General features: G+C 39.3%; 1 protein-coding gene across 4 annotated transcripts in view; it reads right to left on the bottom strand.

The window, feature by feature from the left end:
• The window catches only part of MYO3A (myosin IIIA), a 204,600-nt gene that overhangs the window by 64,528 nt on the left and 124,523 nt on the right, over nucleotides 1-15,549 (bottom strand). For all 4 annotated transcript variants that reach the window (XM_043541353.1, XM_043541354.1, XM_037890867.2 and 1 more), the window contains 5 exons: nucleotides 14,783-14,881; nucleotides 14,568-14,682; nucleotides 9,862-9,988; nucleotides 8,848-9,058; nucleotides 6,970-7,117 (listed from right to left, as the gene is read on the bottom strand). In XM_043541353.1, coding sequence (XP_043397288.1) covers nucleotides 6,970-7,117; nucleotides 8,848-9,058; nucleotides 9,862-9,988; nucleotides 14,568-14,682; nucleotides 14,783-14,881 — 700 coding nt within the window. The remainder of the gene's footprint in view (nucleotides 1-6,969; nucleotides 7,118-8,847; nucleotides 9,059-9,861; nucleotides 9,989-14,567; nucleotides 14,683-14,782; nucleotides 14,882-15,549) is intronic.

Here is a 15,549-nt window from a genome sequence, read left to right as displayed (position 1 = left end):
TTGGTTTAAAAATTAATTTTAGGAACTTATTCAGAACCTGCCTTTTACCATCTTACTAAAGCAAAAGATGCAATTGTAAAGTTAAAAATAAATGTGAGCGACAAGGCGGGTAAGGTAATATCTTTTACTGGACCAACTTCTGTTGGTGAAAGCGTCAAGCTTTCAAGCTACACAGAGCTCTGCAGGCCTGAAGAAGAACTCTATGTAGCTTGAAAGCTTGGCTCTTTCCCCAAGAGAAGTTGGTCCAATAACAAAAATTACCTCATCCACCTTGTCTCTCCAGTATCCTGGGACCAACACAGCTACAACACCACTGCAAACAAAAATGAACGTTGCACATGCCTTATCCAAAAGCACATTAGGTTAGGGTCCTCCGGAACAATGCATTTATCGTCTGTATTAGTGTGCATCAGATTCCACTGGCATGCTCATATAATGGGTCACAATGAGAAGGTCAGTCTTCTGAAATATACTGTGCCAAGCATCACAATTCATATCTTTGCTAACACAATACAACCAGTGCTGAAATAACCAGAATTTATGGAGAAATGGAAAAGCTGTCCATCTGGCCATGACCACCTAGATCCCCGCTATGAAGATTCCTATCATTCCTGCATGGAGAGGAAAGTCAGCTCCCTCCACTGTAGCGTCACTTCCCTGGACCACATAGACCCCTTTCTGCAGGGTCAAGTGAAAACATGCTTTGTCCCCCCCACAGTCCTGAGGTCCATGGAAATGCTGGCAGCTTGGGCCTGTCTCCAGGCAGGAGAAATGCCCTCTTTAGGGCACTTCTGTAGGCTGCTGTGGCTGTGTTTCGCTTCGCAAAGCACAGTGAAGGTTTGTGTTAAACAGTACGTTTTTATTCTCAACTTTACGTCTACCCAGAAGTACAAAAACTAGCTGCAGCAGGCAACTCTCTGCTCTAACAGGCATTCTGAGCCCAACACTGCTAGGTGAAGAGTGACCCTTCAGCCTCACTTTCCACCCTTACACAACAGAACAAGCTACTCCACACACAGGCTGGGGGGAAGCTCTGGCAGCACGCTGCCTTCAGCATCATGGAGTTAGAGACCAAGATGTTGGGCCAGAGACACAGTGTTTCTGGGTGGTTGGCCCTGCCTCCTGTCAATCCCCAGGACCTGCAGAGTTGAGGGGCAGTTCACTGCGCATCTTGCAGGGTTTGTTCCCCTTGATTCAAGACAATTCTATGATTAGACCCTCACAAGGTTTCCCCTAACTTTTCTCCCCAGCCTCTACCTATCCCAGACCCAGAGGAATATCCTGACTTAAACATTGTGGGCCAAATTCATTCTTTATTGTTACCCCATTTATGTCAAAGGGATGGATTTCAATCCAGATTTCCTATTTCTCACCTGTAGATTAGAAAAATTCCTCTCTCGCAGTTGCCGTACAATTAGTCATGTGTAGAGATGGTGTGAACAGCTCCTGTCAGACTGAGTACCTCAGTCTGTGGATGTTCTGAACTAACACATTCCCTGTATCCTTGGCCACATCCCCTCTCTGGCCAGTGCTTTCAGCTTTTGGGACTTTACTAACTGGATCCATGCTCCCCAACAGAGTAGCTTTGTAGACACCTTTTCTGCTGTGATCCTCTCACCCCTGGCTAGACTTTCTGCCACCAGGATGACATGCATCTGGTGATCCACTGGCAGAATCCAGGAGTGAATCTGGCCCACTATTTGCAGAGAATTTAAAAAGATGTTCCTCAAAATAGAGTCAGAACTTATCCCAATCTTCATTCTTCCACTCAGAAACCCTGGGAAAGAGACCAGCCTTACACTGTGCCTGTAGGGTTAACAAATGGGGTCTGTTAGACCGGTGGGAAAAGTGAAGCTCAGAATTGAAGACTCTCCCCTCAACCCCACATGGTTACTCACTGCATTTTCCACTGAATGCATCCGATGAAGTGAGCTGTAGTTCACGAAAGCTTATGCTGAAATAAATTGGTTCGTCTCTAAGGTGCCACTAGTCCTCCTTTCCATTTAGGGACTGTTAGCTCAAGTGCCTGTGCTGCCCTCAATTTTCATGGCAGCTCATGGAAAGAGAATTAAGGTCTCATATAAACAGGAATGGAACAAGCCACTTAAAGGAAGAATTAGATATGTACCTTATTTACATACAGTGCCATAGATGTGCAATAATATGTAAAAAAATATGGGTGGATACTTCCCTGTTATGAAGAGCTTACAATGCACATGGAGGAGGAGCTGCTTTTCAGATGGAAGTATATTTATATGTAATACCATTTTTAAGTTTTGAAAATTTATTTCAGAGCTCATTAAATGTGCCAGCGTGACAATGCTAAAAATGCTAAAAACCAAAGTCCATCTTTCTGTGCATGCATTTCCCTAGCTGAAAAATGGAGATAATGATACTTCCTTCCTTTAATGTCTAATGATGAAGAGCACTATAAGAGCTACATATTATCAGTATGATCATCAGCCCTAGTTATTATCCCTAGAACTGGTTCAGCATAGGCAAAGGCAGCACAGACTATGCCAGAAATGTGCCACCTCCATCAGCGAAGGAATAATTTAGTCTTCCATGTTCATTCAGTTACTGCCTTCATTTCTCAGATTGCCAGAAAGCAAGCCACTGAAGTCAATCGTGTTGTTGGTTTTTGTTATGCAGACACTTATTCAGTGAGAACTGGACTAAGACCAACCCACTTGACCTAGGATACCAAACCACAAAGAGATATGTTCAATTTCAACCACTTTGACCTGGTGTTGAGTTGATCAAATAATCTGGGGAAGAGGGAAGGACTCAGACTGACAAGGCTGCGCTCCTTTCTTTAGAAGAATGAAGACAGAAAAACTGTATTGTTTAATTTTGTATAACATGGTGATAAGTGCTATATGAAAACCTAAGATAGAAGGGAAATACTCCTACAGATGTTTATAGACCCAACCACCATTCAGTCCCTTTGTATTTTTCATTTGCAAATTGATAAATTTATTCCATTAATTATCTAGGATTATAATTTAAAAAGAAACAAAACACATGCACACAAAATCACTAAGGATTCACAGTCACAAAAACTATGCTATTCACATTTTACAAAAGATATGCTGGCACATTGCTTTATGGCAAAATTCAGTTGGCTGTTAGCATTCTGGAGGCTCGGAACTCAAAGGGTTGGAGGATTCAAAGTGCCCCTGATTACATTATTCCCCCCTTTTGAATATCTTGAATGAGAAATGAAAGTTGTAGAGCAGATGTGCCTATCACAGCTTAAATGTGTTTAGGAAATGTTACACAAATTATGGGAGTTCAATGTGCAAAACAAAGCAACACTATATACACAAAGGAAATCACAGACATTTATAAAGATTTACACATCCACATAGCTTTAGACTGAGGATTTTTTAATGAGAGACTGAATTTGCATGATTTGTAATAGCACTGAAGGCCACAGTTCAAATCTATAAAACTTTTAGCTTATGATACGTTCAACTGGAAATGAGAATAAAACACCTCACTTCCAACAAGAGAAGTCAATGCAATGCCCTCAGTTTCTGCTGGCAATAGTCTACTACTAAGCATAACTTCTATAGATCAGTATTGAAATCACATGTTACAGATGAAGACCTTTGACCATGCAAATCCTTACCCACGTGTAAAGTCAGTTGTGTACATAAGTGTAGATTTGGTGTCATACTGACCTATTTGTACAAGTTGTTGATTTGTACATGAACATAAACATTGCATTTCTGAACTTTTAATTTTATTCATTAATGAATTTTAAAATGGTATTTTGCTTCTTCCTATGTAGAGGTATAAGCAACAGAACAATATTTTATACTTTTCTTTCTCCTTTTTGAATGCTGACTCCTGAAGAGAGGGATATCATAAACTTCAGTTAACAATCAGAGGAGATCATATCAGTTCTAAACTTAGCAGATCCCCTACATTTAACATTCAAGATGCAGAACCACCTACTTTCTACATGATTGTTCTTGTGACACGGAACTGAAGCAATGTGCATGTCCCAAGCAGGGGAGACGGGGATGTGTTATAATGGCCATTAATTATACTGTGAACTGTCCTTGAGCAACAGCCTTGCAATCAGTGACAACCTTCTACTGAGAGCACACTAGTCACTTCCTGGTTTTAAAATGATAGGGTTTGACGCCCAACTTTGCACTAATTTTTGCCTGTAGAACTAGTTATGCATCACTTCAGCAATAGCCCCAGCACTACTTTGAATACCCTGCAAGATAATGTAATGAAGCTTGCTACAGTCTCAGGCCTGTTCTGATCCCTTTTTAAATGTGGAACACACAAAACCAGAAGGAAACTCACACACAAGCTTATTAAACTAAGTGATAACGCAAGAACATTTGAGTCAACTCATGCCTGGCGAGCAGTCTACATATAAAGATACCCAAAGGAAACTGAAGGCAGATTACACTTGAATAGAGTGGAGCCCAAAGCAAGGTAAGCACATTAAAGGTGAGTAGTAAAGAAGATGGAGAGAGAGAGACTGGGAACCTTTGTGTCTGCGCACACCCTGGGACGTGGATGTCTGTCAACAGCAAAGCCCTTTGTCCTACGGTGAACAGAATGATGGTTCAGTGCTAATTACAGAAGCATCTGTGTTAAATAGCTGAGGAGCACTGGCTGTGAAAATTCCGTGTTTGGTTACAAAATTTCTCTTCTCTTACGGCTTGTTTCTCACTAGATAGTTAACACAGATTAAGGTAGGATGTGAATTTAAAGTGCAGTAGTTTTTTCTGAATAACTCCATGTGTGGACACTCTTATTCCAGAAAGAAGTGTAGACCTGTTATTGTTTCCCCAGATGTTGGTTTTTTAATACAGGGAAGTGGCAGATAATGGTTGGCTACCTTGGTGGACTGAGGCTTGTTGCCTGAGAGTATTACTATTGTGACTGATGCAAGGAGATATTCCAGGGTGGTTCTAGAGCCTCCTTTCACAGGATTTTTAAGCTGTTTATTCCAGAATAAGAGAGTGTCTACACATGGCATTAATTAGGAACAGTTAATCAAGGACAAGCCCTTCCATATGGTGGAATGTACTATTAGTTGCACATTCTGCATGCTTTAAACTGCAGGGCAGACACTGGCTTTAAGACTTCTTTAATAGTTAATTTTCACATTGCTTTCTAGCATACATTTTCTATTTATACTTCTTGAAGTTTATTAACCAAGATCTTAAAAAAATCTTTGAGTCAATATACAAAGAAGCAGCTGTTCTTTGTATATTGTTCCAATCTGCTGCTATTCTCTCTTCACACCGTGGCCATTAAACCCTTTAAGAGCCCAGAGGCACCAGTAGCCAACTGCTCAGAGTTCTGTGATCTACATCTTGGGTGCATCTGGAGGCTTTTGCACCAAAACTGTTTAAGTGGTTGCCACAGACAAAGTCAAACCATCGTTGGCTTAGAGGAGTCCAAGACAAAAGATCCTAACCTTTGACTATTAGTGGTAAATATGCCCAATGGCCTGTGATGGGACGTTAGATGGAGTGGGATCTGAGTTACTACAGAGAATTCTTTCCTGGGTATCTGGCTGGTGAGTCTTGCCCACATGCTCAGGGTTTAGCTGATTGCCATATTTGGGGTCGGGAAGGAATTTTCCTCCAGGGCAGATTGGCAGAGGCCCTGGGGTTTCTTTGCCTTCCTCTGCAGCGTGGGGCACGGGCCACTTGCTGGAGGATTCTCTGCACCTTGAAGTCTTTAAACCACGATTTGAGGACTTCAATAGCTCAGGCATAGGTTAGGGGTTTGTTACAGGAGTGGGTGGGTGAGATTCTGTGGTCTGCGTTGTGCAGGAGGTCAGACTAGATGATCATAATGGTCCCTTCTGACCTTAAAGTCTAGGATTCTATGATTCTTCTGGTGTAACTGGAAAGTCTTCTTCATGAAGATATACAATCACTCCCAAAAGGCTACATCTAACTCCACATGATTGTGTTGCCTTTGAAATAATTGGAAACTATCAACTATGTTTGCCACAAAATACTATTTTCCTTTTATTTATATACAAACATGAGAGAGAGAGAGAGATATTTTCCCAAACTTATATCTCTATCATCTACAAAACCAACAATGATTAAAACAGTCGGGCAAAACCCTGCATGAGTATTAGTAATTAAAAATTATGAGGATGGGTGACAAAATGCTTTTCAAAAATATATAAAATGAAGTTTCATCCAATAATGCAGAGAAAGTATATTTTCACTCTCTAAACCTAAAATGTGACGGTTGATTACCCAGGACATACAGCATTGGGCAGTACTTCTGTTTTTTGTTGAAACATGTTTTCTCAAATAAGAGAATTAATTGGCTAGCAATTTAAAACTGTTTAACTTAATTTTCATTTAATCCTTTTATAAACTCCTTATGGTCTTTTTACAGTTTTTCTACTGACCCTTTCAAGTTCATTAGCTTTTGTAATTACAACATCTAATTTTTCCTCCATCTTTTAAATCAAATTATATCGTGTAATCAAAGTAAACCTTCCATCAGTTGGTTTAGGAGAACAAATTCCTAAATGAGATCCAAATAATTGCAATTATTCTGATTTTTATAATTGGAATTCAATGTTAAAAAGCTTATTAGCATGCTATTAGGAAAGGCATTCATCAAACAATATGTACTGTATGGCATTTCTGCTTTTTGCTGTTGAACCATAAATTACATAGTACACATTATTCCTCAACAAAACAACAATGCATTTGAATCAAACCCATTATTGCTGTGCTCTGTTGCCTAGAGACTGTACATTTGAAGTTTACTGCATTTTAGATGGACATTTAAATTACAAATGGCAATCCAACAGTTCTTCACATAATGTATAGACAGAAAGCAGTCTGTTATAGACTACTATTTGTGATTCTTAAGAAGAAAGAAGAGTTTAGCTTTTTTGGGAAAGATATTTTATGTTCAGCACTACTAAGCTTGATAAAATATTCCCAAACCTACCTGTTCCCAGGCAAATACATGTTGATTGAAGTAGAACTGAATCTGTTCATTGGCAATGTTGATACACAGTTGTTCGAAAGAATTTTTTTTGAAATTTTCAAAGCCAAAGATATCAAGAATCCCAATGTTCAACCCATCATCATTTTCGCTGAAAAAAGATAAAAAAAAGCTCTTCATATGTTTATCTCCATTATTTTACATAATGCCTAACTTCATTATTGTTTCAAGAAAATAAATAATGGGCCAAATTTATCACTGACCTTGGGAGTTACATAAGGATGAATTTTGCCCAATCAGATGAATCTTAATAGAATGATCAATTCTAATATGAAATACGATAATACATGTAAATCTAAGGATGACTGCATATGCCAAACACGATTTCCCCTATTGGGGGAAAAAAACAGACTATGGTTCACAAATGACACACAATTGCTTTTCGTTTCTATGGTAATAAAATAGGCTTGTAATTAGATACTAGGTATTTCTTCCCTCAGATTATTTGCTCACAATGCTTAGGGCTGACTTTTCAAAATAGATCGTCTGCAGAGGTCCCTACATTCATTTTTATGCACCTAAATACCTGTTTTAAATATTAAGATTAAGATAGGAGTTTCAATTTGCAATGAGGTGCATGCAACAGGTATTTAGAAGCCTAGCTTTAGGCACTGAAGTATGAAAATTTGACCTCACACGTTACAAGAAAAAAATCTGAAGGAGAAGTACCGGATAAGTAATTACAGGAATTTAGCAAGTAACGCCTATTTTATTACCACCCACACAAACATCGGTTCTATGTTATTTGTACACTGCATGCATTTTAGATACCAGATGGGGATCCTCATCCCTGCCCCTTCCACAGTGGAACCACACTTGTTCTACTGGATTGGAGCCCTCAAGGCCTGCTCAATGGCAGAGTGGTGGGATATGTCCATAAATTAGCAGTGCAGCTCCATCTGTCTTGTATTTTGGCTTAATAATCATCGATCAAAATGGTATTTATTGCTGTTACTGAGTATTTTAAAGTTTTCAGGGCTCTTAGGGCTACAAAACTGCAGCCTTGGATTCCCTCTGATGTTTCTTAAATGAAAATGCAGACGTGCCAGATTGAAATATTATGTGTATTCGGAATCAGGTAGTTTTAAATTCATCCCACTCCCCTGGCACCCAACTACCATGGAGGGCCTTGATTTGCATGATTTACTAACAAAGCTGTGCCAATCCTTCACCAGATTCATTTGCATCCCCATCCCCATCCCCTAACCTTTGTTTGTTTGGGCCTAGACCGCAAACCTTTTCAGGGTAGGAACGGTCCTTTCCTTTTTGTAAAGCACCTAGCACAATGGGGTGTTAAACCCGATGAGGCTTTGGGCACTATCATAAATACTTAAGAAGAAGAAGAACACCAGAAGGATGCATGCAAATAAGATCAGAATGTGGCTTAATCAATCTGCAGATGAATGGCAGCGTTGGCCCTAAAAGTTATGAGTAAATCATCTGAAGGAAAAATATCTGGTATATAACTCCAGTAGGTTTACTCCTAATTTACATGGGAATAACTAAGATCAGAATTTCACCCAGTTAATCTATAGCGAAATGCCAAGATGCCAGTATTACAGCTATTTACTATATGTCTATTGCATACTACTAATGAAAAAAATGTATATGATCAGAAATGATTACCATGGGTATAGAAGTTATCAGATGAAGGAAGGATTTGCAAGAGCTAAACATGGATCTGAACAAGCTAATAAAATATTATATCATGACTATTCCGTTGCCAGATGTTCTATAAAATATATAGACCATGTAGGTATACAAATCATACATTTCACATTGCAAAGAGATAATTTTTCTACTGGAAAAATGTCCCTTTACCTTAAAAGTTTGTCTGGCTTGAGTAAAGTATTGATGCGATTGACTATCCAACTAAAGAGACGCCCATATAATGCTTTGGCCATGGCATCTCTGACATCAATAGCTTTTTCCACGGTGTTAGGACGGATAATGGTTTCCCCTCGAGTCACCACGCAGTAGGAGGTGAGAGCTTCTTGCAGTTCATCTGCCTGAATGCACAGCAAGGAAGCACCTAGAAAGTGAACAGATGTACTGTTAAGACATACACACAATCCGCAGGTATATTTTTGAAGGAATGAAGTATTTCTTAATTTCTAAGGGTTAGATTGTAACAGTACAATGTGTCCTGATTATGGGGCAGTGTGGAATTGTGCTGCCCCAAGAGCAGATGACGGACTGAGTCATAATCTGTAGCTAATTCCCCTCTTGCTCCAGGGTGGGGAAGTCATGTGCACCAGCCCTTTCCCAGGTGCAGATTACTTTCCCTTCAGTGACAGCTCAGCCATGCTGGCCAAAGTGTTGGGGACAGAATCAAGGCTCCACCCTCTCATACAGGAGGGGGAGCAGCAGCTTCCCTGTGGATGCTTTTCCACTGTAAGCCCACTGTGACCCACAAGGGAGGTAGCCCAGCTCTATTTCCTCGAGATAAACGCTGTAGGAGATAGAGCTGCTAAAAAAATAAAATTCAAAATTTTGATGAAATTTTTCACAAAAAGTTTAAATGTTGACAAAAACCATGAACATTTTATTTTGTTTTTCGCCACCCGCCCTCCCCCCGGTAACAGTCATGCTACCTGAATAAACTATGTGGATGGACACAAAAAGTAAATAATTTGTATGCACATAAATATGAAAGAAACCCTTCTTTTTACATTTTTATTAAAGTGGATTTGGCATGAAGTGAACTGCTGTACTTTAAGTCTTGCAAAATTTCCATCTGAATACAGTTTTATAGATAAATCTAATGTGATAAAATCTCCTGCCTGCTAAAACATTAAAGAAATTTAATCTTAAATAAAAGGAAAGAGAACTCACAATTCTCAAGTGCGACTGGATTGGAAATATTGCTCTTGTCAATCATGTGCTCGGATACCACTGAAGAAAACTCAATGTTACCCACGTTTAAAATTGCAGCAAGAATACTGTAGACACTGCCAAGTTCCTGAAAAGGAGATTAAAAATGTAGCCATTTATAGTTTTACATTTGATACCTTAGGCTGCAATAACTGGTATTCTACACCCCTTTTCTATATCTTGAAGATAAGCATCTGTACTGGGCCCTAACATGTTGCTATTGACTGCCTCCTCATTTATAGTGGAGCCTGGACTGTCCTGGAGCACACACAGCGGAACAGGAGTCACTTGCTGACCAGATCAATGATCGAGGCAGCCAATACACATGAGATCTTATTCTAGTAAATTGATGCAATCGCCTGACAAGGTTGAGAACTCCTGCTCAGGACAAGTACAGTTAAATTAGCTGTAGCATTTTCATCATGCTCTCCTCTCTCCACCAGTAAGACCAAAGCACCCCTATCCTTGAACCACTTCAGAGGCTTCCTCTCGGACATCTAATTCAAGCTCTTTGTTCTCACTTTCAAGGTCCTTCACAATCTTTATCTCCATCTCCATTTTTGCTCTCATTGCCTCTTACTCTCTGTGTTCAGTTCTCTTGCTTTACTGCTCCCTTTTCTCACTCCATGCCTTCTAGGACTCTGCCTCCCAAGCCTGGAACAGCCTAATTCTTCTTGTCCACACACTCTCTTCCAGGAATACATGTATCCCATTCTCCTCACCAGTCAATCCTCACACCATACTCTAATGCTAGTCCCAGGGGATGCCTGGCACCAAAGAGGGGGCAAGGAGGATGTGGAAACATGGCCTAACCCCACTTCTGCAATAGTTTAGAACTAGATTAGCATGCACGTAGGAGCAGGCTACATCCCATAAAGGGATGCCATAGTGGTTGTGCTTCTCCCTCTGTGCACCAGAGAGTTCAGGAGCAACTCCATACCACTCCCTGCTGTGCCTGAAGGCATGATCTAGTCCTAAGGCTGGAAGCTTCTTGGAATAAAGAATGAGTTTTACAACAGGTCTAATCCTGTGCCCACTGAAGTCAATGGAAACAGTGCTTCAGTGGGAGAAGAATCAGACCCTATATAGTCCTGATTCAGGGACACACTTACAGGTCCTTAAGCTCATCCATATTCAGGATAACACTTTAAATACAGACTTAATTTTAAGCATGTGCCTAAATCCCATTGTTTTCAAGGTAAGCATGTGCTTAAGTGTTGTCCTGAATGGGGATTTTTTCCTGATCTGGGGACAACATTTGTAATCACAATGTAAATTTTAGGTGACATATATAGTAAGTGACCTTAAATAATAATGAATGATAAGCAAAACTGTAATAGTAATAGATAAAGTAATGCTTTCATTGTGGTTTTGACTTTGATCTAAACTGTCAACTTGAATACCCATCTCCATATTTGATTATTTCTGGTCATTGTCTAAGCAGAGTGAGACAGTTTTAGTTTCTGTAATGTAGATTAGGGTTAAAATAGAATTTTGGGCTACTATTTTTCTTAAGGGTGAAGTAGTATTGGACAAGCATTTTAGCAGATGGGCTACTCATCACTCCACAGCATTTTATATCATAATATTTTGTAACATGCTGGCATCAATTATTCAGATAAAATCCTTAATTATCTTTAATTGCTCAAAATATTTTATATTATTTTCAACACTTTCAGAATTGAATCCAGCACAAATCTAACACTTAATGAAAATGAATTATTCCAGTTACTCCAAAGCCAACTAAAAAAGCTCACTCTAAAAATTACTCTTAGGATGATTGGCACGCAGTATGTATGTTTGTAAAGTGATTATTTTCATTTCAAGCCTACGAATGTGGATGAAATTCAAAGAAATGGATAACTTGACTTTTGCCATTATGTTGTATAAAGGGTATAGCAACAGACATTTTTGTGCCCTTTTCCAGTAGGTGTTAAATCTGGTTGATCTGTCTAGAATGATTATTGTGAACCCCAGGCAGTTCTTTCCTCTTATTTTTGTCATGCAGTCTTAAGTAAAACAGTGTGGGTTTAGGACAGAGAGCAAAGTATAGAGTATGTAGTTACCATTACAGCATGCTAGCCAGTTTAAAAGAGAGATTTCATAAAAACATGTAGGCTGCATTTTAATCAGAATGCACAAGACTATGTTCAGGACTCCTGTTAATAAAACACGAATTGTGGATATATAGAGAAACTCCTCTGTGCACCACGATGGACTGTCAAAGGTTAGGAGTATGTTATTGCACCTTTCCATGGAGGAGCCTCTTTCTGATGCAACATATTTCTCTAGTCAAAAAGTAGCAGTCTCGGTGCATACAGAGCTTGATTTCTGGCATATAGCCACAGTTCTGCAAAGGGTATGGTGAGGAGACACAGCCCCAGCGGCAGTCCTGGGAGACATTATGCCTGGATTAGGTACAATGATTCCAGGAGCTCATGGGAGCTCTGGGAACCACTACTACTCCCTTCAAGAGAGTGCAGTATCTACACCCCTCTGTACCCAGCCTTCTCTGCCAGCTGGGGTGGAAGTGGGTCAGACAAGAGCCCCACCCCTTTTGAGAGGCTAGTGCTTCCACAAGGAATATCCCCTTCATAGGAGGCTCAACAAGAAAGACTCTTTATGCCTCTCCTTCCCTATCCACTCAGAAACTAAGCACACCCTGTACCACAACCTTCTGCAAAGTGACCAGAAGATGCATGCTGGCATTGTGCATAGTGTGGCCACTCACATTTCTCAGTGGACTTCCAAAATATCAGAAGTGACACCTCCTCTTTTGGCGATATAGTGTCATTGCTATATGAAGGTGATGCTCTTATCAATCAAAATGAATGTTTAAGCACGGGGAACAGGAACAGACTGGTGTAACTGCATAGTACACTTCATGCCCCACAAGGTCTTGTCATGTGGGTAGCTCTCCTGATGACAGTTCTGCAACCTTCACATTCATGTAGGCCAGTTCTGAAGAGATGGAAATACTGCTGACAGGAGATTGTTGGGCCTTACCATCTGCTATACAGCGCTGGAGTTGTGAATAAGTATCAAAAGGAAAAAGAAGAGAATGGCCTTGGGAAAAAAAGATGAAAATTCAGCTTCACTGCTAATAGGTTTCATCTGCTTTTGCTACAAAATAGGTTTGTGGCAAGGTCGGTAATGGGGCTGATTGAAAGTTTTCTGTCAAAATTGTTTTTCCAACAGAAAATGGATTTTTGAGTAAATGAATTTTTTGGCAAAAAAGTGTCCACTTCCCATTGAGAAAAATTTATATTTTTTGTCAAAAAATCAATGCCTAAAAATGAAATATTTGGATTCTGAAATGCCACTTGAGTGCCTCATGGGTGTTGTAGTTAAGGTGTCTCATGCTCCCATTCTCCTGGGCCAGGCTCTCCAGTCAGACTTCATCTCCCATGATTCCATGTAACTGCCATGATGTATCACCTCCCTCAAGAGAGGAAACCACAGTGTGTGATGGGAGATACTTTTGATACTTATTGACAACTCCAGTGTCATAAAACAGCAGGTAATGTTTCTGATTTTAATTTTTTGCAAACAATTCGAAATTTTCCATGGAAAAAACCCATGGAAAAAAGCCGTAGTAAGTAGTAAAGAAATGCATCGCTAATGGCAAAAACAGCAAGGAAAGTATTATTAAAACATAGGGGAAAAGGTTCACACACACGTTTCTTCACAGCTAAAACATTACCCTTAATGACGGCATGGTGAATGTTAACACATTATCAGCCATGTGTATTGTTCCCATCCAAACCAGACCTGTGAAAAGTCTCACACTTGGAATTTTAGAAAACTCTCAGATTTTCTTTTGTAAACTAGTATTCTATATTTATAGATTTGCCTCTTTTTAGTACCTCCTTCCTGTTGGACTTGCTCCTCCAGAACTAGGTACCAACAGTGTCTGGGAAATATTAACAACCATGAATAGCAACATTATAATGCAGCTCCTCTACTAATGGCACATGAAATTCCTTGTTTCAAAGCAGCTGACGAAGGGAGACTTTAAAAAGAAACAGGCTGATATTTATTGTAATTATACTGGTACAGGCTTACAAGAGAGGACCAGTGGCCTGCACATCCATGAAAAGAGACAATAAGAAAGAAGAACAGATTAAATTAGTGGTCACAGATAAGACTCACCCTGACATGACAGGTTTGATCCTCTCAATGCACTTCAACCATCCTTGCCAAAGACTCCTTATTTCAAACTCTAATTTAAAAAGTGAATGAAGCTTACACGAACTAGGCTAAAATTACAGGCTTATTAATGGTTACAAACATTATTTTCTATGCACTTATTTTGTAATTAACTTTTTTTCAAATATTCAGCTGTGTTATGGCCACTGATTTTATAGTATTGTTGACTAATAATACTTTCTTAGTATAGAGATGCTTAAACACTTTTAAAAGAATTAAAATATGTAACAATATCATGACAAACTGACCATGGAATATCCAAAAATGTCTAAGAATCATAGCCAAAGTGAGCAACATAATGAAGGAAATTGGTTGTATTTTTAGCCAAAATGAGAAAAATAGTGAAGGAAATTAGTTACATTCTTTGTATGCATTTCCCCTTTATTACCTCCTGTCACAAGAAGAAGCAAAGGAAGGTTTCAAAAAAAGAAAAAGATTGAAATGTTATCAGCACTCACCTCCATTGTAAAACCTATGACTTTGAAGCACTGCTCAATTAATTCAAACTGAGACTTATAGAAATTGTTGTTCATAAAATCTTGTGCTGTTCGGAGATGTTCATTTTGCAGATACCTGAAAGGGTTGAGGAACAAAGGGTTATAATCCAAATGAGGTTGAGCCAACTACAATGTATTCCTTAGAAATCAATTTATGTAAAAAGAAACTTCGTTACCTGGGTGGCTTATACTCTGGCAGTTTATAATGTGCCAGTTTTTTCTTTTCTGCTAAACCAGCATAGATGTAATAAAAAATATGGAAATTTCTCTCTCCCCTGAAACAACAAAAACAATTATTTGTTTGAGTAAGAAAGTTGTACTGCTAGATTTATTGATGGCATTGGTGCTATTGTTAAACATCATTAAAAATAGTGAGCCAGATCTTCAGCTGCTGTAAATTGACATGGCTCCATTGAAGTCAATGGAATTCCATCAGTTTATACTTGCTGAGTACTTGGTGCAGTGATTTTAACTAGTTCCATCTTTTTCTGTGCAAGCTTTTTTGTGTGTCATATCTACCAATGCAGATGATGAAGAAGCAGCTAAATGCGGCACTGTGGTGTTTGATACAATAAGTAAATACTGGGTCGGATCTTGGAAATTGCCCACAACCTTAGTAAACTAACTGTGCCCAGAGGAACTCTGTTAAAATCTTCCCTCCCAGGCAGAGTTGCATTCTCATTATGGGTTTGATCCTGCAAGGTTCTGTGAGATTTGACTGATTCAGAAAAGGATTTAAGCCCACGTGTAAATTTAAGCACATTCTCCTGACATATCCTATTTAAGTGGTCCCACTGACCTCATCAGAAATCAGCAAGCCCAGGAAAAAAGTTCAATGCAAGCCACTATTTTAGGGGAAAAGCCGGATTTTATTCTGAAAAATCCAAGATTCTATAACTGAAGTTCGATTGGGGAAAAACTGTCAATAACAGCGTTTCATAAA

The sequence above is a fragment of the Chelonia mydas genome, chromosome 2 (assembly GCF_015237465.2).
Source record: "Chelonia mydas isolate rCheMyd1 chromosome 2, rCheMyd1.pri.v2, whole genome shotgun sequence".
Classification (NCBI taxonomy): domain Eukaryota; kingdom Metazoa; phylum Chordata; order Testudines; family Cheloniidae; genus Chelonia; species Chelonia mydas.
The sequence above is the reverse complement of the archived record's forward strand: the minus strand, read 5'-3'. Positions and strand labels throughout refer to the sequence as shown.